A 26,483-nucleotide genomic window follows, 5' to 3' on the forward strand; every position below is an offset into this window, starting at 1 on the left:
TAAATTTGTTAGGCGACAAATATGTGTCTCCCAAACGTTAGATTTGTTTAGCTTTTTGTACTGAACTCTCGGTGTCGTGGCCCGACTCTCACATGAAAAGCTTTTGTAGTTTCCTGAATAGGCTGCTTTGTAATGTTACCTGCCACAGCTTTCACTTTCAAGTCTCATATCAGTTTATATTATCAAGTTATCACAACACGTGTTCATACAAAAAGTTGCACAATTATCTGTTTAGGTCTGCGTTTGTGAACCGTCGCGTAGTCGCGTACACTTGTTTATCGGCAGGCAATAACTTTCACAGCCCATACCGGTGACTGGCTCACCTTGCCGACTCCCCGAACAAGTAATTTCTCCTCCAACTTATTCAACAAGATCCCGACGCAATTTCTTTTCTTCGCAACTTATGTAGGCTACCAGTAATGAGCAGTTTCTCCCTATTCGAGTTTAATAAAATTGTATGCTTCGAAGGAGAGCAGTTGACTTATGGCCCGTCTATGCAACGAGCGGTGTGACTGAACCAGTCGCGGCGGGTTCGAGTTTCATAAACTGACGCTAACGACTAATGTATTTTATATGTACAAATATAAGATACGTCTAGGGACACTCGCGAGTCTAGTTCCTTGTTTTAAGCCCCCTAAGTTCATCTAATAAATCATGTGCCGCCAATATGGGCCTCAATAAATAACATTCTGTGGTTGATAAAAGGACGAGACTGGTACGAGCGGTACAAAGTTTAAAGTTGATAGTGGATCTTGAGAAGCCCGGACAAGACTAAGGCTCAGCGGGAAAGGCAACTATGTTCTCCAAGTGGTTGCAACACGAAACGTACCGTACGGCGAAATTGATATCATAAATTGTAACTGTACCTGCCAATTAAGTACCTATATAGAATGTAAATAAAGATGTGGAGAAACTTAGATTGGTTTAATACCGTTTCAGCCGTTCACGAAATCGATGTTTGCATTCCCACTGCCTCAGAGCTAGCACTGCAAATGTCCTCTGTCCATGTCGAAGCTTCTAAACCAAAGACACAGCAAAGCGGCTTTATGTACCTATTTATCGCATTTAAGTCGCAATACCCCACGCACCACCAACAGAGAGCCAACACAGAATAAATCAAAACAAACAATAAGTATAAATCAACATTAGCTATGAGTGCGCGTCACCGCGGTTGTCATCGTAGCTACCAAAGCAGCGCCGCGAAACAATTCGTTACTCATTTCGTCGAAGACAACACGGATGTACACGGCACAGATGCAGCGGATTTATCACGCGTTCGATAGCAATAAATAACGAAGCTGGGCGGAGAGGAGCGGAAAGGTCAGCGCGGAGCGAGCGGCAGCAAGCGGCGGCTTTCTCAAGGCCGATGCACAACTTAGATATCTTGAGAATCGTGGCGCGCTCGACCCCACCTGTATAACTGTCGAATCCACCACGGAAAATGCACACATTTTTGTTCGTAATATTTATGACTTACTGGGTGCGGTAGAGATCCGATGATGTAACTTGTTTCATAGATGAATACTGCCAAGTTTACCTTGCTAAAATGTTGCTTAAAAAAGAGCATATAAAACTATCAAGCGAGGATTAAAATTAAAGATTTTTTTTGCGCAAAATAACTGCTAAAGCTCATTACCATTAAAACAAATAAAAATATTGGTAAGTACACGACCACCCCGTGAAAACCAGTTTCAACCGTCGTTTAATAATAAATTGCTATTTCAATATACATTGAAGTAATAAATTATATTCGTAGTTCATTGTGCGAGGAAAAAAGTCTGTCGGTGACTACCATCGGGGTGTGAAGGTCGGTCGTTGGCGAGACGCTCTGAACATGCACGATACTTTGTAAAAGCTTAAGCTTATCTGAAGAAAGGCAGAATAAAAAGTAAACCGCCTTATAGGTGTTCATTGTTCATATTTTAAAAATAGAGCCGACATTGACCAGGGTCTGTGGAGCTATACTTCTAAAAGCGCTAAAGCTAATCGAATCGCGTAACTTTTTAAATTGTCAAGCACTTTTCAAAAAGGAACAACTTTCAAATATTTGGCAATTCAATCATAGCTAAAGGAGCTCACGGTAAAACAAGTGAAAAACACATAACGCCTGGCCGAAAACAAGAAACAAAATTCAAAACGAAAGTAAATAAAAATCCGTGAATAAAATGAAGAATTTCCTCTGTGACATCATTTAACCATGTGTCTTCAGCACTATCTAGCGAAGATTTTATCTTCTTTATGGACGGGACAAAAAGGCAGACGCTAGTTGAATGATTGTGAAATTATTTCTAAGTATTTTACGCTCGGTATCGCGTGTTCAATCAGGAGCCACGGCAGATGTCTTGAGAAAGTCTCGACGATACGATTCATAAGATAAACTAGCTTAATATATATGTGTAGATATATGGACGGGGTTCCCATTAACACAGCAAATTCGTGACTGAGTATGACAGTACATGTTATAGGGGCTTAAAAGTGAAAATGCAGTGACTTGGGCTCGAATAAATAAAGTACAGTTACTGTAAAATGTGTTCTGTATTGAAAAAAAAGTATAAGTGTCCGAACAACTCGCTAGTGTATTGGCCGTTGTATAAAAATAAATCAAGTTTGACAGCATTTTATGTTTTTTGACACTCGTTGAAATGGTTAATTAAAGTTAATCATTCATTACTTTATTTAATGTGCGTATCATGAGCATGCCTATAAATGTATGATATATGGATAAGAATAAAAAATATTTATAAGAAACTAATTAAAAAAACCCAATTCAAGGTTATGTCTGAATTACAAAAAGAAGTGACATAACATGATTAAAACTAGCAAAGATCTTTAAAATACGTCAAGAAAACTACTTGAAGTTAGTATTATTCTACTTAAATACGGTAATACGTAATAATATTTAAATAAACTGCATGATAAAGTAAAACATAACGAATATAACGATATCGCTGCCGTCAACTGCCTGATATAGGCGATACATCAAGCGGCTAATTTGTCCCATCGCTACAGGAAACCAGAGATACCATCAAGATTTAGAATATTATGTTTAGCATCCACTTTAATCGCTAAGGATGTATTAAGACTGATGGAAATAGCAGATGGGTTTCCAAGCTTGGGAACGAGCAGGGACATTGAGGAAATTTTATACATCCGAGTACTTTCTTATTATATGTATTTATGAAATCTATAAGTACTGGTAAGCGACAAGTCTATATACGTAGCGTGCTAAAGATAGCTGAAATGCATGAAATACTTAAAATGGTCTATTTTATACAAAATGGCTAGGTTTCAATATGCAATATATCGTAAGAAAGATGACCTAATTCCCAAACTTTTAGATGTCGTAAAATATCCTAATTTTGGCAGTCACCTTAATCATCTTGCTCGGACAGTGTCAGTAGATATTTACACTTTAGACATTCACATCAAATGTAATGAATTGTGACATATTTAAAGTCAACTAATACCTCTATGAACGTACAAATAGAACTTTGCGAAAAACTCTGTAAAGTTACAAATTCTATGCTAACATAATATTCAGCGCGGCTTTCAATTCTCGAGTATCTTAGCAAAACGTAATGCTGTACTAACATTATACAACCTATATTCAATGCCCGATTTATATTTAATGGCTTTCATAAAAATACCTGGTTATTAGAAGAGTAAATGTATAAAATTATATTAACGTTGTCTTGGCCCCGTACCACGAGACTTTATCGCAGGATTGCCGTCGTTATTAGAGTAGGACATCGCTCTACATTGTGCGTAACGCTGTCTCGCTTCCACGATCGGAATATGTTTGTTTTTAATTCTCGTGGTACAGGTTTTGGTATCTTTTAGTTTATTCATGCATTTAGCTGAATATACTGGGTAGTTGGAGTTGGTAGTGTTCGTGGGATATGAATGAGTTACGCCGGAGTGTGCGTGGGTCTGTTAGATAAAATACAAGGCACTCATTAGCGGCTATCTTGTTTTATTTTATCATAGAATGGGCTTCTATGGCTTGCTGTTTTGGATTTTGTTGCAACTTTAAATAAGAGATAATGAATTTGTTGTTTCTGGAGCTTCTTGTGTGGTTTCATTTGATATATTAAAACTATATAATTGTGCAAACTCCTTTCTTTTTATTTTTGTAACAGAAAACGCCTCCGCCAGATATACATATTTATCATTTGGAATTATATACTTGAAACTTAATTTAAAAAATAATAATTCATTGCATTATTAAATTTTTTAGAGTTTGATTAAAAAACTTGTTTTCAATTCTGGTTTCTATTTAATTTGATATAACAGACAAGTCAGAAATCGACCACAATAAAAATAAATGAAGTATGTTATTTTTCTGACAAGCAAAAACTGATACGTTTCTAAAGCATAGGTAATAGTCCTCCTAATAGACTCCATTCTCAAAAAATAGCGGAATTTCATTTTCATACTAAAATGAAATACCGAAACTTTCTTTGAAAACTCTAAAGCTTGTTGTTAGGAACCGTTCTAAAATGAATACCTACCCGTATTTTGAGTTCTCAAACTCATAAAAATATTTATGCAAAGTGGCAGTAATAACAGGCGCAGTCGTATATTTTCGAAAGAGCCGTTGAAAAACGATAAAATCTTTGTCTTATTATGTCATATTAAATTCTATAAGACAGATAATTACAGTTATGTAAAACGCCATATTAGGATTTTATCTCGTGCCTTCTCAGAATTAAGAGTACAAACTAATCTTTTTCTGCAATCTGTGGCCTTAGTTGTCACAAAACGAAAAAGTTGCCAATTTAAGTTGTTTCTTATCCTTTTTTTACTAAGTTGTTTTTACGTTTTTGTTTATTTTGTTGCTAAGCGCTGTTTAGTATACGTTCTTGTCGAAGTCTGCCTAGTTACAATTATAACCGTCCATATTAAAGTAAAATGCTACAATTGCCTGCATTTGATTGATAACTATTTGTTTTTGTTGAATTTATTTTAAAAATCGACTCCAGCCCTAAGAAATTTAACTTGCTTTGGGGGGTTTTACAATCATTCAAATCATATAATCACATAGACGCTGGTCCTACTAGGGATCATACCCATACAACGGTTTTGGCATGGTGGCCTGAACCAATCGGTTATGCGTGCAGTCGTCAAGTCTGCCACTGAAAAAACCCTTTTGTTGGACTGCAAAGTAAAAGTAGGTTTACAGCCAAGCACGGACCAATGTCTTTTTTAATTTATTTGCGTGTCATAAACTATATCACTACTTCAAAACGGTGAAGGGAAATATCGAGAGGTTAAGATTTTTGTGACGTTTTTACTGGACATCAAACATACGAAAAGTAAAAAAATACAAGTGCTGCAAACAAATCTCTATCAAAGGCTGTCACCTCAAAAACAAACGAAAAACGTTAAACTTTTAATTATAGTTATTTCCATACACGCTTGTGTTATTCAACATGACGTTTTACATGTTTTTTCCAGTTTAATTGCCGTCTTAATGTAGTTATATGGCGGCTATCGCGTGACGATCTCACGACAGCTGACACACGGTGTATCACTCCCATATACCTGTCCAACAATCTTCGTAAGAAGTTTATACGTTAACAAGCTTGAAAGCTGGTGACTGATATTAGTTGTGACGACCTAACTGGAGTAAAAAAGATCTTTTGAAGAGGTTTGTTATTCGCTAAGAAATATGCATTGATGAGTGACAGAAAGTGTGAAAGTGTGAAAGAAAAGGGTGAATCCCAATTTGTTTTTATTATATTTATACCAAAGCAAGTCTATGTCCCCTAAAAATAGCTTAGGAAACGTTTTCTTTTCTAAGCTTTGCTCATAGCACTCTCAGCTCACAGTTTTCCGTCTTGTAGTTTTTTGTATAATAATGGATACGTATTTTTTAATTTGTCCCGCAAACATGAATTGACCAAATTACAGTGAATGAAACTTACGCGTGACGTCACGATTGAGTATAAATTTTACCATATCGTTACGTCACAAGCCCCCTCTCCTAAACTTTAAACTTTGTCAATTCTAGTTTTTCTGAAAAATTACAAAATAAGTGTGTAATTGTTTTCAATTATCTAACTGAGGGTCTAATAAGATTTTTTATACCCAGTCATCATCCCTATTGAGTATTCTAACTACAAGGGCATAGTAGACAGACAGAATAAATATTAATTGAGGAATAATGAAAGGGATAAGACAGGTAGGAGTAGCTCTCGTATATACGAATAAGGAACATTATGGACCTTATTCTGTCAATAATATTTTAATGTGTCAATATTTTTCCAAATAAATAAATAGCCTATTCTATAGTCTTAACTAACTCACTTTCTTCTAACATCTAGTAAGCATTCTGAATACGTTACGTACATGCATTCAGAAATGTAATTGCCGTTTTTGTTTTCAACTATTTACCAAGTAAAGTTCAAAGTTTTCTCTTGATTGTTTAAACAAATTTTATTGTGACATGGGAATGAAGAAAGCGCATGTTCGCAATTATTAATGTTTATTGAGGATAGTAGGGCACATGTTTAGCCGATGCTGTCTTAATGAAGACTAATTGTATTGTCTGTGATTTCTGTATTTGTAACTTGTAGGTTTATGTTGGGTGAAGAATTGTTGTGTATTGTATTGTATTGTTCCTCAAAGTTATTTTTAAATAGAAGCAAGAACAAAACGTAATTTGATTGAAATAAGAAGGCTATTGCCATTTTAGGACTCGGATCAATAAAAATATATAAACTGCTTATATATTTCATACATGTCTCAAAAAATAAAGGAGTAAGGCGTTGTTTGCTTAATAGTCTAATAGCTCAGCTCTCTCATCTCAGCTCTAACATCCTATCTCTTAAATACAAATATGTGAATGAAGTTATGTGAAAAGAATAAACGTTTGTCTTACACAGCTGCAAAACAAACACAAGACGACACCTGTTCTTCAGATAAATCGCACTTAATTAAACATTGATCTTTTTACAACAAAGTTGAGTAGTTTGTAGTTAAGATACAGTTTGCGCGATACAATCTTAATTCAGGGTAAGTTGTCACGGGCGGCTAGCAACTAAGTGGATTGTCGTGTCTTCTCCCACTGGCCATTTTATTGCATCAAGTTAATTTAATGTTGCTCTTATTTTGTAATGAGAAGCGGCACAATTATCAATTAAATCAATGTCTAGGACGGTCATATGTTAGATAAATCTTCGCTGGAGTTTAGAATAAATCATTGTATGATACAACTGGGCTATGATACTTGAGCTATCAGTTTGAATGCATAATCGATTTCTGCGTTTGCGCATCTGAGGGCGTACTATAATTTTATAAAGTAATAAATTTGTGTTAGTGGAAGAGAGACGACTATATGCTGTGTAGTGTGTTGTCACTCTTCCACAGCGGTAATAGAATTTATTTAAGAGGGGGAGAAAGGCCTGAAGAGAAATTCTCTAAATTATTTTAGTAACAGTTCTTTTACGATTTTACTAAACTCTTAAAAAATATGATTATTCGTTTTGAAAACAATAATCTTGATCATTGATTTTTTATAATTTACTTCATTCGTTCCAAAAGCTGTCCTTTCGTTACCATAATAAATAAACACGAATTTAAACATCGCAAGTGAATTCTTATCGAGGTCAACTGAAAGGAAATATACAAATAAAAGTAATAACAACAATATTTTTATAAAACATGACTTCCTTAACATTGTTCCAATTAAATATGGGCACAATTAAAGCGACAAGTTTTCAGGTTTTAAGTTTGATTGTTCATTCAAATATTTATTGCACATCAGGGACCTACATAACACGGGCTTCGTACTGCAATTTAGGGCTCTGTAGCAGAGGCTAAAACTGAAAATCTGTTATTAAGACTCAGCTGTCTCAAAAATCTTTATTCTTTTTATTTGTACGGAACCCTCAGTACTATTTACTCGCAGTCAACTGTATACTCACATAAATGAATTCTAATGTCTATGGTATGCATACCATGCAAAATTGTTCAAAATCAAGACACAAAATTGATAAGAAATAAAATTGTGACAGAAATATATCACACAGATATACAACATAAATGTTATTAAGTTTTGTATGAAACCAAACCAGATTTCAGCGTGTAACTGGTAATACAAGAAATAATTAACTTCTCCGTACATTTCCGCTTCCTTACATACCACGTTTCACTTTTGTTTTCACGTGATCATTGGACTTGTTTCAAGTCATTTGGCCATTAAAAAAAAGATACTGGGTACTTGGGGTTTGGGATATAGGTTCTTGAGGCGCTTAGAATAATTTTTCAAGCTATATTTCTGATCATTTTAAAAAGTATTATACCTATTGAGTTGTTAGTGATGCCTCGGTAAAGGTGTTTTTTTTATTAGCATCTATAAGCTGTTAAAAATGAAACTACAGAGGCTTACCTTAAAGTACAACTTTATCACTGATAAAGTTGTGTAAGCATCTCGCGGTTATATGGTTTGTATAGTTCCCTCTCGCTTCCACACCTGCAGCAGGCTTACTCCAAGGGGTAGTAGCATCAGGTGGGGTATTTCGAGGAGTTTATGTTAGCCCGTGTACAAAAAGTGCAAAAGACGGACCGTGGTCGGGTTATAGTGAAAATAAGTCTGACACTCTCTTCTGCTTAACCCAAAAAGGGAGGATTTTTTTATGATGTACCATCCAGCAAAAGTTGTTTAAGCAAGTCCATAGATACACTTTTATATCCCTATATGTCTGACATCATTCTCCTCACCTATCAAAAGCAAAATATCGTTAAGGCATACATTTAAGCCATTAAACAACACCTCATTTTTACGCTATTTAAAATAGCCCGAAGCCACCTATTCGTGCTTAACCTTTACGATACGAAGCATAAACAAGAAGAAACTAAAATTGTAAAGAAGTAGGCAATCTCTTCATCAAACATTCTCATGTTATACTTTAAATTTTGTATATGAGAACGAGTTCCTTTCACAAAATATTCTCACATGAGGCTTTAATGTTGGCGCGTATTAAGATTTCAATCAATGTTATAAAGCTGGAATGCTCTGTACTAAACCTCTGTAAATAAAACTGCTAATATTGAGGAAGCGAGATGCCGCTACGCAGAGTGTATATCCTTCTCACTTTCGCACTTTTGTCTTGTTTTATGAGCTCATGATAAGGGCGATGGTTTTGTGCAGGCCCTATTATTATGATCAATTTTTATTTATTTTTTTATCACTTTATCTTTTTCACTCACAGTTGTTTTGTGTAATGAAGATGTTTATTGATATTTGTATTAAGACGAGAAGTGTTTGTGACCACACACATACCTCAGAATCAAATAGTAATCAACTATTACTAATTATAAAGTACTTAATCAAAACAGCAGTTACAAAACAAAAATAAGTATACGGCAGTCTTGAAGATACTTAATTAATCTATACCAAGTATACTTAGGGTCGCTACTTATGTCCATCATAGCAACTATTTGAAGAAAAAATATAATAATGATACAGACAAATACCACAGCTATACAATAAACATAACTCGGATGTATTCCAGGAAAAAGGTTGACTATCTTATACCAGTTAGATCAGAAGTAGGAGGAGTTTAATTTAGATTTTTTTTTAAATTAGAACAATGTTTATTTTAAATTACGATTATATAAAGTGAGATTAAAAAAAGATAGGAGAAAGAGAATGTTTATTTTAAAAAAGAACAATATTTATTTTAAATTATGAATGTAACCTAATATGAACACAACTCGTATTGGTCGACGCTCGACCCACATCTGTACTTGTTACTTTTACCTATTAGCTTGATATTGGTGATAATGCGACTCACGTATAAGTTGTATTGGTCCAAGTAACCGTTTATTGTGTGAGTCATTAGGTTACTTTATTTATAGTTGCTTAGAATGTTTATTTTTGACTGAACTCTAGAAATTGCAAAATCCTATGTTAATGTGAGAATTCTCTTAAATTCAATCACGCACGACAACGTTAGATTCCAGAAGACACACGATGATGATTATGAATAGAAATGAAATGGTCATATTTGTAAATTACAGGCTTCAAAAATCTTATTATTGCTCGAGTAACAATATAATTGAACGTATGAATAAATGACTGTAGGAATAATATCTAATACGGAAACAACAAACATAGGACGAGCCCTATCAATAACCTCCTCAGAAAACTGCTCATAACTTCACTGCTCTTCACTGCGTACTGATAATTTTAACCGCAATCCAAAACAAAATTCAACGACGTATATAAAGAGAAATCTTCACAAACTCGCATAAAACCTATTTCTAAAGCTATAATTTCCCGCGACCCGGTCTAACCTCCACGTGCTCTGTTCGCTCACAGTAGCGTAAACAACTGAACACTAAATGTGAGGTTCATGCGTGATCTTGAAGTTTCGCGGGACGACGGTCTCATTCCAGCCAAGTCACGTTGCGAGACTCTCGAACAATACAATGTTTCTTACAATAAAGGAAATGACAACTCGTTTTCAATAAAACATTATAAAATAAGTGTGCAATGCAAGGAAATTGTATCATATTTAAAAAAATAATGTAGTTTATTCACGTATATTTATCGGGATCGCCCGATTAGTTTCGGACCCAACTGGAGATCTTATGCTGATACTTCGGCGGGGTCGCGAATCGAAACCAATGAATAAATAATTTTAAATCTCTCGCGTGAAAAGTATTACAATAACATGAATGATTATCTTAATTATCATCGAGTATATCCAATCTCGAAGTGTTTACAAAATAATTTTACATTTTAATGTAAGCTTTGCAAATCCAGTCCGAGTAATAGTCTGAGTATAAAAATAGTCCTTTTTATACTCAGCGATCGCAACTAAATTACGCAGAGTCACTAAACGCTAATTACGTCTGTAATGAGTGTAGCTTGACCTTAACATTGAAGCAAAAGAACATCTATACTGAAATCAGCCAACGACCGCCCATGAGAATTCTTTTTATCTCAGCAGAGAGTATCAAATATCCACTTTATACAAGTGAAGCCCAGCAATTACAAGAATAAGCGAGGCAATACTTTTTTCTATAGCAAACACCAATAAATTTACAGTTAATCGTGACTGGCGTATTGCTACTTCCAATGGGAATACACGTCGGGGTAACGTTACTTTTTAACCGAACGACGCGAAAAGAAATTGTAAACATCGTGTACTATAAGCGAACATCGATAAACTCGTCATGTTTGGTCATCGCATCGGTCGAAACAGGCGTCGCACAATCACTTGTAGCATTTCGATTGTCTACCTTACCTTGTGCTACTAAAGCGGTCTCAATTCTATTAAATGGTAAAGTAGGTGTATTTGCTGAACAAACATTCGAGTAAATCCTTAAAAACTGCATATTTGTTACTGTAAAAACCCAAACGGTTACGGTAAATAATAGAACTGGGCCCCAATTCTGCTATTTACATCGCTCGATGAATAAATGAAATTTGGCTTAAAATAAAAAAAATCGTATATCCTTACGCTTTTTTCTACGCAATAATTGGAAATTCTGTGCAGGACGGTATTCTCAAGGTCAATACAATCGACTTTCAATTATTGTATTGGCAAAATGCTTAAGAGAATAGAAATAATTTCAAATTTAATCCAATTGCTATTCATTCATCCGCCATTGTAAAATAGCAGAATCGGGGCCCTTTGCGGTAAATTTACTAAGATTCACCATTCCTTAATGGTATAAGTCCGAGCCGTTCTTTTGATCCTTTACCACCATTCGCTTGGAAAATCTTGAGATTTAACTAAATTCTAATTTAAAGCCAGATAAATCGTTTCTTTCGACATAATTTTACATTTTGACACGTACTTTAAACCCTAAGATTTACCAATATTCGGTCTTTACAGTAACATATCCATCAATAGCATTATCACATTCCATCGAATCGGATGTAACTGTAACATCAAATTGCTGGGCTAGGCTCGATGCTGAAGCAGAGATTGACGCGGCCCTAATAATAGAGTGCCGTGCGATATTCATCGCTAACTGTTCTTTGATTGAACATCATCGTCCGTTCAACTGCTAATTATCAGAGATACGCCATCATTGCATGGATCTTACTTGAATAGAAATTCCGTTCTTGCAGGTCAAACTGAGCATGATATTATTCGCCTTACGGATGTAAATACTCGAAACCTAGGAACCAGTCGAATGACCTACAAAATGTTATGACTATCAATAAAAATATCGGATAACACAAAGCGGTGCTGCCAACAGATCAAATTCCAAAGTCCTTGCGGCTTATGACGCAAGATTTTCGTAACTTAACACCAAAACGGTGAATGCACTTGCGAGTACGTTGCGAAGCCTCGGCACGCCCGGGATCCTACTTTATTAAACGACACAATCACGAATTCGGGCCACGATTCACTACTTTAACAAAGATAAACTCACTTGTATTAAGACGTGAATAAATACCCAACTAAAGTCGTAAATGAAACCTGTTGCCAATAGATCCTGACACTCAATAATAGACAGAGTTTAAGTTCATACACATTATTTAACTATAGGAAGGAAAAACAAACGTGTGCATGGGATAGAAGACTTGTTGAAGGACGTTTTTTATTATTTTCAATTGAGCTTCTTTAAACCATGTTTCCAATAACTATATGACGCGTTATGATTTCTCGGGTTCGAAATGTTGGAGCCCAATTTTATACTTATCTTGATCTTTCTCAAGGCATTGTAATGAACTTTTCGTCCTACTCGACTAAATCAACCTTCTCGAAGCGTGGCAGCAGAACATACTTCGTAACTCTTCTTATTCCCGCTCCACAGTCGAGAGCATGGTTTGTTGAAGGTGGGGTTTCTAAAGCTAGAACTTCCCTCAGGATGGCTTTAGAGACCGTAATGTCAGTTTCTGAAATATATCCACAACCGCTGAGCGCTCCGTCCTGTGTTGCCGCGATATTAGCCTAGTAATTAGCTGCTTTTTTGTATAACTACTTTCGGTCTTTGTGCCATTAGTCAGTTTCTGACATGTGTAACGTTTTTGCTTTAAAAAAAAAGTTGTATAATTTTCTTATTCAAGTTTTATTACATCAACTTTTCTCGGGGCCACTTTTTCTTAAACTTATGAATTTCTCTTTTTATGAAGTGTTATGGTTATGAAACTTATAAAAGTCTAATGTTTGCGATATTTTTACAGCAATCAACTTGTCCTGTATGGAATATTTCTTTTGAATAAAAAATAACATGAAATTTGTCTCTTGTTCCAGGCTCTCATAGCAGCTGTGAATGAGACCCCCGAGGAAGACATCCGCGATGCTCTGAAGGTGCAGACCGACACACAGCTGGCGCTCGTGCCGCGCGGGCCCAAGGTCGTGAAGGACACCATCGCTTACAACACTACCATCACCACTGATGACACCGTGAGTATGATTTAACTGAAAATAAACTTTAATGGCGCAAGAGTAAGATTGATTTTCGCGATACATTATTCTATGAAATTGCTGTACTATAGCTGCCGAAAATGCACTTTTATTTCATATTGTATGCGAAATTACGGTGGACTTAGAAAATCTTTAATCTCCACCTCCATGCTAGGGTTATAGGTCGTTTAATCAATGGAAATGGCAAAGCCATATTAGATAAGCAGCTCGGATAAAACAATGCAATGCTATGATTGTAACGTAAAAGTCACATCAATCAGTTCTTGTTTCTAGTTCTTTCCCTGTACGAGGCCTTTGCCCTGTAGTAGGTCGAGTAGAGTCTTATATTGTACTGGTAATATAAATGTTAATAGTCATGTATTGATCTTTAGACCTAACACGTGATCTACAGTTTCCTGGTCAACGCGTACTTGGATCGTGATGTTGCACAAATTGTCTAAGTAGGCTTTTGTAGGTTTTAGTGCATTGGATGTATATATGCAAGCGATACATACCTAACTGTTATCGTTTGGTTGCAGGAGGAGCTGCGGGCACTGCGCCCAGATGGCACGATAGTCACGGAGACACGCCACACTAAGGAACAGGAACGAGTGTGCGACGAGGAACTGTCTAAAGACGAGGTAACATTCTGCTCATACTTGTCAGTAAATATGACTAGCGGGATTATTTTATGAACATTCTATAGTATTATATTAGGTTTATTACCGTTGAAAGTGGGAAGTTCTACGCAATCAATTTGTCTATCAGATTTAACGGTTCGATTTGTATTTTATGATGTACCTATGAGACCTCACAGAAATGAGATAAAGGGGAATAAAAAAAATGGAGGTATGGAAAATAGATGTCCGATTCACAGACCTACGCAAAATGCACACAAGATTTCATTAGAGGCGTGCCGTTTTGGCGGAGTTCAATTTCGTACAACGTGACACCAGAATCTTATATATTAGAGAGATAACTCTTTATTTTCCGTAGGCAAAGTCGCTGGCGAGTGACAAGAGCGTGGTGGAAGAGACTGGTGGCACAGAGAGACGCAAGCGAGTGGTCCTCGAACAGAGCACAGATCTGATGGCGGGCGGCTTGCGGGTCGCTACACATCTCAATTCGCGCTCTCGTACTGAGGAAGGTTTGTATTATACTTCTATAACTAACATTTTCATACTTTAGCCGTTGAGGATTTATCTGGTATTGATTGTACTTTGTTTATTTTATAACCGGGGAAAAGGGAAATTCCTTTTCAAATAGATTTGTAGGGGGAGAACGATATGTAAAAAAGGAGAGTTAAGCTAAGTATTTGCGCTGTCTCATGATTATCACTAGAACTATCTCGACCGTACAGGCTGGTATTGTTTTTATAAAAAAATAAACTAAATGTTTTATTTAGCGCAGTATACGGTGTTAGGAAAGAAGCTGTTAAAGTCGAAAACTTATTTATTACTTGTATAAGCCGCTTCTTCGTTTTAAGTCAAGTGCTAAGTGAGTTAAATTATTGTTACAGTTGAAAAAGAGGGTCAACCGAATATGGATGACGACTGGGACAGTTTGTCCGTACGAATGCGACGACAGCGCCGTCTCCGTCAAGCCGGTAAGAAGTAGAACTATTTATTTACTATGTGACCACAAGATGGCGTTCTTAGGTTAGTTTTGCTATTCGTTGATAGATGGCACTATACATTCATTCTCAACCTGACATTATTTGAAGTAGAGTAGACTGATAGCAATAGATGGCGTTATTACAGGATACTAAATAAAAAATGTTACAGTTGATCACGACGGTATTTTTAGTTATCATTCTTTCGCAATTAAAATTACCTAAGTAATGAATTTATTTGTATAAATATAATTATTGTAACCCTTTCAGTTTCATATTCTATTTGTAAAAAAATCAACAGTAAGAATCTATGAACAAATTTTGATTTAAATTAGATAATTTATGCGACAAGGTTACTTATTCTTTTCTAAATAAGTTCATTCATGAGAATCCACCTGTTACCTATATTTGATATAATGTGAACGTTATGTTAATGGAGCGATGTGTTCGAACCATGACCATATTTGGCTTCTCGTTTAGTCTCAGAAGCCTTGCTAGGAGAATAGTTCCGTGTGTAACAGGCCTAGTTTAAAATCTATAAAAATATTGCAACAAAAAAACGCAACAATTGCAAACAAATATATGTAGTAAGATGATTTTCCAGGCTTTATTTTATGAGTTGTATCTTTAACTTTTATTGCCTGCAAATAAAAATGTGTGTTTGTTTGGCAAAAGCGTCACATATTGTCACAAATAAATAATATAGTCAGTTATTCCTGAATGGAGAGTGATGTAACTACCCGCTGAAACTCAACTTAAAGATGCTCCTATCGGTTTTTGACACCTGAAATCAATAGACAGCATTAAGCCTAGCTTGTTTTAGTATCCGGCCATAAGTCTCACCCACAATTCGCCGAAAAAAACTATTGTATAATTTGCACGCCTTAAAAAGTTCCTACAAAAAACACCTCGAAATAGAGTCTAATTAACTCGCCTTCAATCACAAAAACAAATTTTATATTGTTTTAATTAACTATAGGAATGTAACAAGATTAGTTGTAGAACAAGCATCGTCACAGTAGTTCTAAATCTTTATTCGAAGTTACTAGTTACCATAAAAGTTCATGATATAAATTATGGTCAGGCGCCGTGGGCGTACACTTGTCTTGGCAAGCAATGAAATAATTATACCTTCTATTAAATAGTATGTAGCCTTCCATATCTAACAGACTAGGAGCGTACCTCTATCTTATGAAGTGATACTATTGCAGAGGAGGAAGGGAGAGAGAGCATTTCAAAATGTAGAGCGACTTCTCTTTTCCGCATCTACAATGTTATGCCTTTGGGTTATGGTGGTAGGACTCAAGAGCGATCCTTAGCAAATTGAATCGTTTAGAATCCTTTGAAGTTGATTATATTATTAGCTGTCAGATATGCTGTAGTTATCAAGATTGCCTCCAAGTTGGACGTTGATTGAAGTGTGGTAGAGTATGGATGTTAATTTTTTTTTGTTTATATTTTTATTGTCTAGCTGAATTTATTGTTTTTTAGGTATGCAATGGGAATAATAATAGGCCTATGATTAAATAAATTATTATGATAGTGAAGGCTTGTGAACATGGTAGATCGGTTATAAAAGGAAATATGAAGACATTAATTATCTTTATGTTTTTTTTTTAAACGGATCTATTTTTTAGATTATCAAAATGCCATTCCATTTAAATTTTGTTTGCAATATTCATTTGCTAAAACTTAAGTGCAACTATTTCTTGTTTTCTCCAATTTTATCAAGTATTTTGCTTAGAAACGAATAACAAGTCAAATAAACAAAAAAAATCAGCCAAGTTACAAATTAATGAGACCTTTAATAATGAAGTAATGATGACTCACACAGAGTTAATTACTGGGTGTACTTCAAAAGAAGCCCAATTAGCTGCTTATAAGTAACATGCTTACCTACCCGTGCTATACGTAGCATCGCGATTCCAAATACTTAGCGTTCTGCTCGAGATTGACTCAGAAAAATCTGGTAATTAATGATAATAATGATGTCAAAGTCACGATGGAATCTGGATCGCTTATTTAATGAATCAGTTCGGCAGTCATTGATAAAACAGAGCGCAGAATATTTGTTTTTTTATGGGTCTGGAAGCTGTCGAATCTTTTTCAATCAAAGCTTTTGGTTTCAATTGTTATGCCATCAGCTAATGATATATTTTTAGTGTTTCTTTTTAGTCGAATTCAAGTCTCTTTGACACATGTTGTGTAGTATATGCGTAGAAAATCTTGAGTCTAAATTACTCTTAAAGCCCTTTTTGTAACGGTTCTTTTTTGAAAAGGTGCGCTCTTTTCAAACGACTTCAAAAAGTGGGAGGTTATCAATTGGTCTATATTTTTTATGTTTCTTTCCTTATAATTTCGGACTGCGGGGACCGATTTGGATGATTCTTTTTACATTTAACGTGAAATAGCTGTCATTTGGTCCCATTTAAATATCATCAGGTTTGGCCAAGTAGTTTTTAATTTGAAGTCGGTAAAGTCTTTGTAATTCTTACAAACATTTGAAAACGAAAAAAAAAACAAGTTTAGGAAAAGCTTCACCAAAAAGGTTTTAACAAACCACTTGATCTGTACGAACATGACCTGGAACATAACACACAAGTCGGTGTGTATGTTGTGTGGTATTGAGAAGTGGTACAGATATCGGCCTTGTCTCGCAGTTAGCCTGTGTGTCGGGCTATTGTTTGCGTTCAAGTTGATCGATCGCTACACTCGTACAGGCAACAACAAACGCCGACAAATAGTTCAGATTAAAAATTAAAACTGTTTTTTTTCAGTGACGGGGAGAAACGTAGCTTAGGGCTTGTAAATAAAACCTTTTTGTCAGACGCCTTTTGTCGTCTCAGCGTTTCAAAGTGAACATTTATTTTAAAAGTCTGATATTGTTAGCAGTTGTGTTACTGACTGTCCAACCCAAGATATACGAGTATTGTTGATATGTTCTTCCTGGTCGCAAAGGACAAATGTACAACTTGAAATTGGATGCTTGATTGACAAATTGGAGGAAAAACGTTTGACTAATGAGCCCTGGATCTAAATGATTGTGTTGTTGGGTCAAGTGTACTTAAAGTGAAGGACATAAAGAATGATTTATTATTTTGTATTACAGGGGTAATGTTATATCATCTTTATTTTTATTTAGTTTCTGTTGGGTTCAGGTTCTGTTCTGTCTCTTCCTAAGAAAGCGAATAAGGTCCTTGAAATTCGTACACAGTTAGGCTCCCACGCACTTTAAGTAGAAAATTCCTTTAAAGGAATGACAGCCGAGACTTGCTGGCACATCCATGCAGTGATAAGCATTGACATTTTCCTGATGATTAAATCTTTGTAACATAAATATATTTCACTTTATACTGTTGTTAGGGACAACATGGAGTAGCTATTTGTGAGATATAGCTTTAAATACTAACTTACAAGGTGTGTATTTGGTGTAATATCTATAATAGTTTTTGATACAAGTAAATCACTAAAAATAAACTGTGCATGTTTTAAGCTTAGTGAATTTTTGTACTCTTGGTTTGGACAAAATTTTATTCTAAAATATTTAGCTAACGTTGAATTCCGTACAAATAGGTAAAAGTGGTAAAAGTTAAGCAAAAAGTCAATGTTTTCTTTATTTTTCGAAAGCGCATTCTCAATATAACTATAAGTTTAATCTCAACATGTCTCTATTTCACTTTCCACTACAAATTCGGTAGGTAAACTGTTTCGCGAACGATTAAGGACTTAGTAAACACACGTGATACGTTTAAACGAGAGTTTAAGTGGGCTATTTAATGGCACATGTCCGTCAACTTACCGTTTAAGGCAAGACATTGGGCCTACGCCTGGGGTCGGTTGTGACATGGCCGCATGTCCAGTACTGCCACTGTAGTGTTGGTTTATCGTAATTTATTGGAGAAATTAAAGTTAAAAAAGTGCTGGAAAAACATATTATTGTTTAGCAAGCAAGCATACCACCAATTTCAAATGAAGTCTATAGAGCCAAACTTGATCATAATTTAAAGTTTTAAGATACAAAGATAAATAAATACAAAATATAGACGGATTGAAGACACCCTCCTTTTTGGAATGGGTTGAATATAAAAACTAGCCAAGTCGATACTACTTATGAGCTTAATACGTTTTATTGTAAATGCAATATGATATGTTCGTTTACATCAGTATTTCATTATTTTTTAATGATGCTTTACGTCACTAATTTTTGTTGTAATAAGTATACTCAATAACAAAACCCATTCACTGCTAATTAATATAAATTAAACTCATATTTTTAAGCTGCAACTTTACGCCAGTATTGATATAAATCAAACGAGGTTCTGAATTAGTAACATTGAAAAAAAAACGTATGACACACCAAAGTATTTTCTGAATAACCAAATATTTTCGAAGTGAACATCGATAAAGATCAAAAGCTATGGCAAAATCGTGCTTCGTTTATGTATTAGTTTACAGAATTTACGCTGATGTCATGTACATGCGGTGCCTGCATTCTCTAGTGAAATAAACGAACAAAGCCGTTTTAGCATTGAATACTGTGATAAAACATTACAGTTCAGAAAGCATAACTTTACGGTTTGCTAATGTGATTCATACATCGTTTATTAGGGTTCCGTAGAAAAAGGTTAAAACGGTACGCTAGTATTGAGGATTTTTCGTCTGTCAGTCTGTCATTATCTGTATATCTTGAACTGCGATGGATATACAGTTGAAATTTTCACAGATGATAATTTCTTTCTCTCTTTTGTTGCAGTAGTAAATTAATTGGTGGACATTTAAATATGAGTGTGTGTTCCTACAAAATGATACTGATTTGATTATGTCTAGTATTTTTGTACGGATCCCTCTGTGTCATGAGTCGTTCTCGCACTTGACCGTTTACTCAATGTTCTGATGTATTATTTACACACGTGTTTTGTTAGTTGTTTTCGTACTGTGAGGTCTTGTGTGCATCTGTGCATAGTCTAGTAAGTACGCTTGCTATTATACATAAATATATTGTTTGATGTGTTTAAGGATCTAAGGCATCGTTGCTGTAGTACAGTTTTAAGGATTACACACAAAAATAATGTAAAAAAACTATCATGAATACTTTTTGTTACGTTTTAGCGACGCACGGTTATGAAATACTATTAGAAACAATTTTCTTTAAGAATAAGGTGATCTTTTACCTATAAATTCTAGGTTATATTGATCAGCAGAATATAATTTTGTGTGGCATGCACACTTTTCATTTAAATTAAGACATAGACCCCTGCATTAAGGATTTTAACTTCTAGTTTAGTTTCACACGCACAAACGCAAAAAATATAACAAGCTTTTGTGGACCATAAAAATGCTTGTCCGATTCAGGGGTCGAACCCATGACAAGCTGCGATCAGTGGGTATGGCATTGTGACGTCAACTACTTGGGTATCCGTGCGTTCAAATTAAAATGTTTACTTGTTTCATAATTACGTATGTCCAAATCAAAAATTAAAAGTTTTGAAAGAATTATTTAATTAAACTCACATATTTTAATAGTTCCAGTATATTTACAAGTTCAAAACCGTTCGAACGCAGAGAAATTTCCACATAAATGTGTATTTAATCACAGTTTTCGCAATGACGCCGAGCTCTAGGGCGTGTAAACTTGATTGCGAAGATCGCCCGGTTCCGTACATCATGTTGTAATGTCAGCGACTTGTCAATCTTGCTTAAACACCTCAAAATGTGGAAATAAGTATACATATTTTGAATATTTTAAGAAATTGCTATAGTCTGGCTCAGGTTGTCTTTCGACGAACGATTCTATAATATTGAATGTAGTAATTTTCTCTCTCATTATTGTAGTCAATAAGAATTCATTTAGTAAACAGTTCAAGAAAGATAATTAATAGTACGAACAACATAATTTGTCTTTAATGAAATCAAAATACTTGAAACTCGACAATTCGTAATTTTAATACAATAGTCGTCTCACCATCTAAGTTAAATGACCACCATGACAGTCACAATAATAAAATTACATAACGCCATAAACATAACGTGAAGCAATACTGACCTAGAAATTATCATTCAGTGAATAATATGCACGATAATGTCTCGTAGCCGTTAAGTAAAGTTGTCTCGTGTATACATCGCATTGACCTTCGATAGTTTGGCAAACTTATTGACTGAATGATTACGCCATAGTGTGTATGGTGGAGGATGCGACGCGGGCGGTCACTCCACAGTAAGCCGTAGAGCGCGCGCCCGCGCCGTCTGCTCCGCGCTCATAACACAATCTGCTTTCAGATCACGACAAGGATTACAAACGCCCGGTCGACTATGACATAGAAGAGGAAACACGCAAGAAGGAAACTTCGAAGTGGCTGGAGAACCACTTCGGCAGCGACTCGCGCTCCTCACACGATTCCATCGCCGAGGAAATAGGACGACGACCAGAACCAACATTCTTCGCGAAGAAGGCAGAAGACGAGGGCTACTACGGCAAGACATCGTCAGTCCCACCACCACCTATATATGGAGATCGAGTTCTGCGCAAAACGAAATCGTCGACGCCCTCAGACGAACGAACGGCAGCACCAGTGAACAGGACCGGTGGTTACTTCAAGGGTGTTGCAGACTGGTCACAGAGACGCGCCAGTAAACCCAGGATGCCGGAACCACGCAGCTCGTCGCCATCGCCACCGACGGTGCGTTCACCATATGCTAGTGACGATCGATTAAACGGCTCTTCCCCTAGGCATGTGTACGGAAAACGCGACTCGCCTCAGGGAAGGTCATCACCTATCGGCCGCCGGCACCCGCCCTCGCGCGACGACTCCGCCTACGTTTCATCGTCAACAATGCATAGTCCGCCGCGTGGCTCGCCTTTCCGGCCGCTAGATGCCGAGCGCTCGTTCCGCGAGCCCTCGGTCGAGGACGACTATCGGCCGATTGCGCCGGAACGAAAACGACAAACGAAACAAAGACTGTCAGAGGAGCATCGCTACGACAGTGGTTACAGAAGTTCATCCAGAAATGAAAATTCTGGAAGGTCGCGCGACAGTCGTGAGGAAGGAGCGGTGGAGCCTCCGCCAGATTACTCTCCTCCCAGGGAGAGGCGTGAAAGTTCAGACAGGGATCGTACACCTCCAAGACGACGGGATCGGGATGAGCGTAAGCAAAACCAGAAAACACGTTTTGCTGATAACCAGAGACGTCCTTCACCGGCACGAAAATCAGTGGGGTCTGCAATTGGAAATTCAATCCGAAAGTTGGTTGGGAAGATCCGATCAGCATCCGCTGAGCGGCGTGCTCGGTGGCGCAACTCGCGGACGCCGTCGCCGGAGCACTCATCTCGTACCTACAAGCAGTACGGCGGCGAGCTGGCGCCCCCCGTCGCGCCCCCACACCGCTACTACCTCGGTGAGGACCCCTTCGCGCCCAGCATCTACGGCCGTGAGCATAAGTACGAGGGCAGTTCAAGACGTGCAGCCGTCGTCGACGCCCGCGACCACCGCGAAAGGTAAGCTATTAATCACTTCCTATTGTCATCTAAACATCCATAACACTAATTAACAACACGGATAAAAATATTTGCCGCTTCTTATAAGGCTATGTGAATAACATAGAGTCGCGTGTGTATCAGTTTTGGTTTCCGAACGTATTTAGCTATGATCTGAGATAAAAGATATTCAATTTTCATAAAAAATATTATCTAATAATCCTTACATAGAAGCTTGTTCTACAAGCCGCGTCCACCTACATTAAAATATTTGAAGCTTTTAATTAATGCTTTGTGTTCATATTATCATACAGTTACGGCGCTTTGATAGGAGCCCATAGTAATAAAGATTGGAATCGCGTTAACTTAGCCGTGGGTTGACAAGGTTTCGTAAATTCTGGCAGACGTAGTATTTTCAAAAGAGTATTTGAGTTATGTATGAGTAGTTGTTTCGACATACGAACTTTGTTTGTTCCATTGTTTACATGGTCGGGGTATATTGAAGCGAGATTTACCTTGTAGACGCATTCTTAAACTTAGTGTACACTACAATGGATAGTTGAACTCATTAGTACCATTTTCATACACGTATTGTTAGGTAAGAATAATTCCCGAGGTTTTAATAACAAAAGAAAATTCTAAGGAATATTAAAAGAACAGCGACCGTGCATTGTATGTTTGAATAAACATGCATTTAGGTTGTTAGATTAAATTTTATAACAACTACATTATTTTAAAAACCAAAACATACCGTAGTATATAAATTTAGTACTCGTAGATACTGTTCAAAGCATCCTTAAATAAGCGATTCCGATGTCATATAGTTACACAAACATAAACGTTTCGAGATGTCTTAGAAATTGCGGAAACCTATTCCGCTATGCTAATAAAGTATGTCAAACGTAGCACAGACAAAAGGACCAAAATAGGGAATATGACGACTCAAAGGACCACTGTTCTTAAAGGCGACGCAAATCGTCTCGCCATAGTCATTTAAATGGTATTTGTTATTGAACTTATAAGGCGACGTGCGTTAATTAAGGCGGCTTGCATCTATTTGAATTTTACATTATAATTTAAATATATTATGAGGTAGGTAACTCTTAGAATTTATCTAATAACGCTGCAGTGTACTGTTACTTCTAAGCTATGAGGCCTTCAAGGTATTGTGAATGCAAGTTATAAATACTGATTATAGGTTAATAATTATTACAGAAATATAAGTAAATTCATAGCAAACACACCAAAACTTTGGTTCACCAAAATTAATACGTAATAAAAAGGACAAGCCGATTTTACGTACAGACATATATTTATGAAAATGTCATTTAAAAGTTTACTATTGTGTGTAAAGTTGTGGATTTTCTACTATTCATAATCGCACGTTCATAAAAGAACGAAGCCATCGCATCGGATAAAGATCGACCGTCAATTTTAATCCTTTAGAACCACAATAACAAAACCTCGATCAATTAACCTCATTACAAGACAAAGACAATTATTTACAGCGCTATTAATAGGCACGACAATAGTTTCTCCAATCAATCAGTGCGTTCAAGCAGCTTCAATTAAAACCGCGTTCCGGCAATACTTGCCTTTTTCATCCGTCGCTGTCCATGGGTATCACCAAATAAGGGTAAATAAGTATTTTATTTACAAAGAAACCCTTATTTAGTGTACGTGAGTCACTCATGTTTGTCAAGTGAAACAGTCTATTTATTGAGAAGTATTTGTCGTTCTACTATGACAAATGACGTGAGTCAGTGTGAGGAAATGTTCTTTAAGAACACCTGTTTAGTTCCTATATGTATAGGTGTTGGTGTATTTAAATTAGTTGTAATTATTTTGCGAATGTAATTGATATTCGCTTCCGCAGTTTAAGTTATTTGCATTGAAACAAGACCAGCTCCTAAAGAAGAAGCATTTCAATTGAATAGGTTAGGCCTAAAACTGCTACAATGAACAAAAAGTTTTTTTTTTAAAGTCATTGTGGAGTTTATTCTACGATTCATGAATTAACAAAGACATCTATAACACACGTAAACAAAGCATCGTCGTTGGCGTGTAGGAGGAGATTCCCCATTGAATCCAATTATTAGAACACCAACGAGATTACGACTTTTTGCGTCTTACAAGACAATAATTGTACGTGGGCTAGCTCATTACAACAGCACGAAACAGTAATAAATCTTTTTGAGGATCATAAAAAAATATTCAATTGTTTCTTTAATGATTACAGGGGTCAGTTCTCGAGCACGCTGGGTCGATTCAGTCACTCGACAAGTCGATTGAATCCGAACAGCGAGCCCGACGAGGAGTACACACGCAGCGCTCAGACGCTGCCGAGGAAGCTGCACGACCGCAAGGAGAAACCCACCGAAAATCAAAAACCCAGCTCCAATAAATATTGGCACCGACTGACACCGAACAAACGCTCCAGCAGTGCCGTAAACATCTCCAACAACGTCACAACATCCCCTGACGGCAAAATAAACGGATACCCACCAGGACCAGCGAAACCGGCACGGGCATACAAAGCCCTCAATAGGAGCAAAAGTTTTGCTATGGGAGCTCCTGAACAGGAGACTCACCCGCGTTACGTGTCCACCATGAACCGCAACTACTCAACTATGTATAAATCGAACCCCCACCTTAGCCGGCTTGATGAGACTCCAGAACAACTCAAAAGCCCAGGAATCGTGTCGATCATCAATCGCAGTCAACGCGACCTCGCTGACGCCGTATCTCGTGAGACCGAGCGCAGGCGTGACGGTCTGTTTGGAGCTCGATATGGAAAAACAACCCCATTGACAAACGGTCACACAAACGGCTACAGCAAAGCGTACGATGAAACAGATAAGAAAAAGATATTCCTTAAAGGGCTGCGCGAACGAGCGCCTGAATTATATCAAACGTTGCACGCTGACGACGAATCCGACGGTAGCAGGTTATCGTCTCGATATGGCACACCGTCGCCACACTATAAAGATCGTATATCAGAGGAAAGGAAAACGCCTTTGTATAAAACAGAATCTCTTAATAGGGAAACGAGTCCTTTTGTGTCCCGACTCGATACAAGGATAAAGTCGCCGGCGATAAGGCGGGGTAGCAACAGTAGCGATAACTTTTCCGAGACGTACCGGTACACCACACGCTCAGGTGATCCCGAACGTCCGAGTGTCACGGACACAGTGGAAACAGTCAGCAAGAAGATCGTGCCATCCAGAGACGGACGCTCAAAGGAGATTATTGAATCAAGGGAAATAAACTCAGTGACTAAGAGCAGGGGGTACAAAGGCGAGCCAATATCGAGTCCGAAGTACATAGAAAACGGTATTCGCTCTTCGCCTATCGTGTACGATTCCAAGAACGGCCCTCTGTACTCCGAACGAAGGAGTAGTAACTATAAAGTTATCGAGAAAATAAGAGATTATTAGTAACGTATGACATGAGAGTTAATTTTAAATGTTTATTCTGCCATATTTTTTTCGAATGTTCTAAATGAATCAGAGTCATACACAGACTGAATCTTTCAAACGCTTTAGTTAGTAAGTTGTCTAACTTTATTATCACTCACAGTAATGTTGTTAATGTTTGTAAGCTTCATGTTATCATGTAAAAAGTCATAGAGCTTTACTAATTTAACTTTAATAAGTATTGGTATAATTCCGTCCATTAATAAATTTAAAACAATTTCGTGTACGTAATTAATTTACAATCGAAAGCGTTAACTTTGTGAATAGCTTTATATTTTTTTAATAACATGTATTGATACTTTAAGTAAGTAAAAGTACTTAATAATAATTAGGTAAGATTTTATAATAAAAATGTATCAATAAAATTATAATGTGTTAATACGCACTAAGATTCGTTGTTTTATTTAACACAATATGTGATTTACCTTATCTAATCCACAATGGAAAATTTTATTGAATTAAAGATTAACTACATGTACATATATGATGTACATTTAAACTGAATTAGCGTCTAGGTCTAGTGGTGAGTGACCATGACTGTGAAACAA

The 26,483-nt window shown here is 36.6% G+C and overlaps 1 protein-coding gene across 2 annotated transcripts in view; it reads left to right on the forward strand.

The window, feature by feature from the left end:
• The window catches only part of LOC113498998 (serine/arginine repetitive matrix protein 1), a 100,075-nt gene extending 73,845 nt beyond the window's left edge, over nucleotides 1-26,230 (forward strand). The window contains exons 6-11 of one of the 2 annotated variants that reach the window (XM_026879303.1): nucleotides 13,224-13,376; nucleotides 13,916-14,017; nucleotides 14,373-14,523; nucleotides 14,896-14,982; nucleotides 21,265-22,480; nucleotides 24,699-26,229. In XM_026879303.1, coding sequence (XP_026735104.1) covers nucleotides 13,224-13,376; nucleotides 13,916-14,017; nucleotides 14,373-14,523; nucleotides 14,896-14,982; nucleotides 21,265-22,480; nucleotides 24,699-25,896 — 2,907 coding nt within the window. In that variant the 3' untranslated portion in view covers nucleotides 25,897-26,229. Of the gene's footprint in view, nucleotides 1-13,223; nucleotides 13,377-13,915; nucleotides 14,018-14,372; nucleotides 14,524-14,895; nucleotides 14,983-21,264; nucleotides 22,481-24,698 lie in introns of both variants that reach the window. The other variant, XM_026879302.1, reaches the window with a different exon arrangement.
• Nucleotides 26,231-26,483: the final 253 nt, after the last annotated feature.

The sequence above is a fragment of the Trichoplusia ni genome, chromosome 11 (genome assembly GCF_003590095.1).
Source record: "Trichoplusia ni isolate ovarian cell line Hi5 chromosome 11, tn1, whole genome shotgun sequence".
In the NCBI taxonomy this organism is placed as follows: domain Eukaryota; kingdom Metazoa; phylum Arthropoda; class Insecta; order Lepidoptera; family Noctuidae; genus Trichoplusia; species Trichoplusia ni.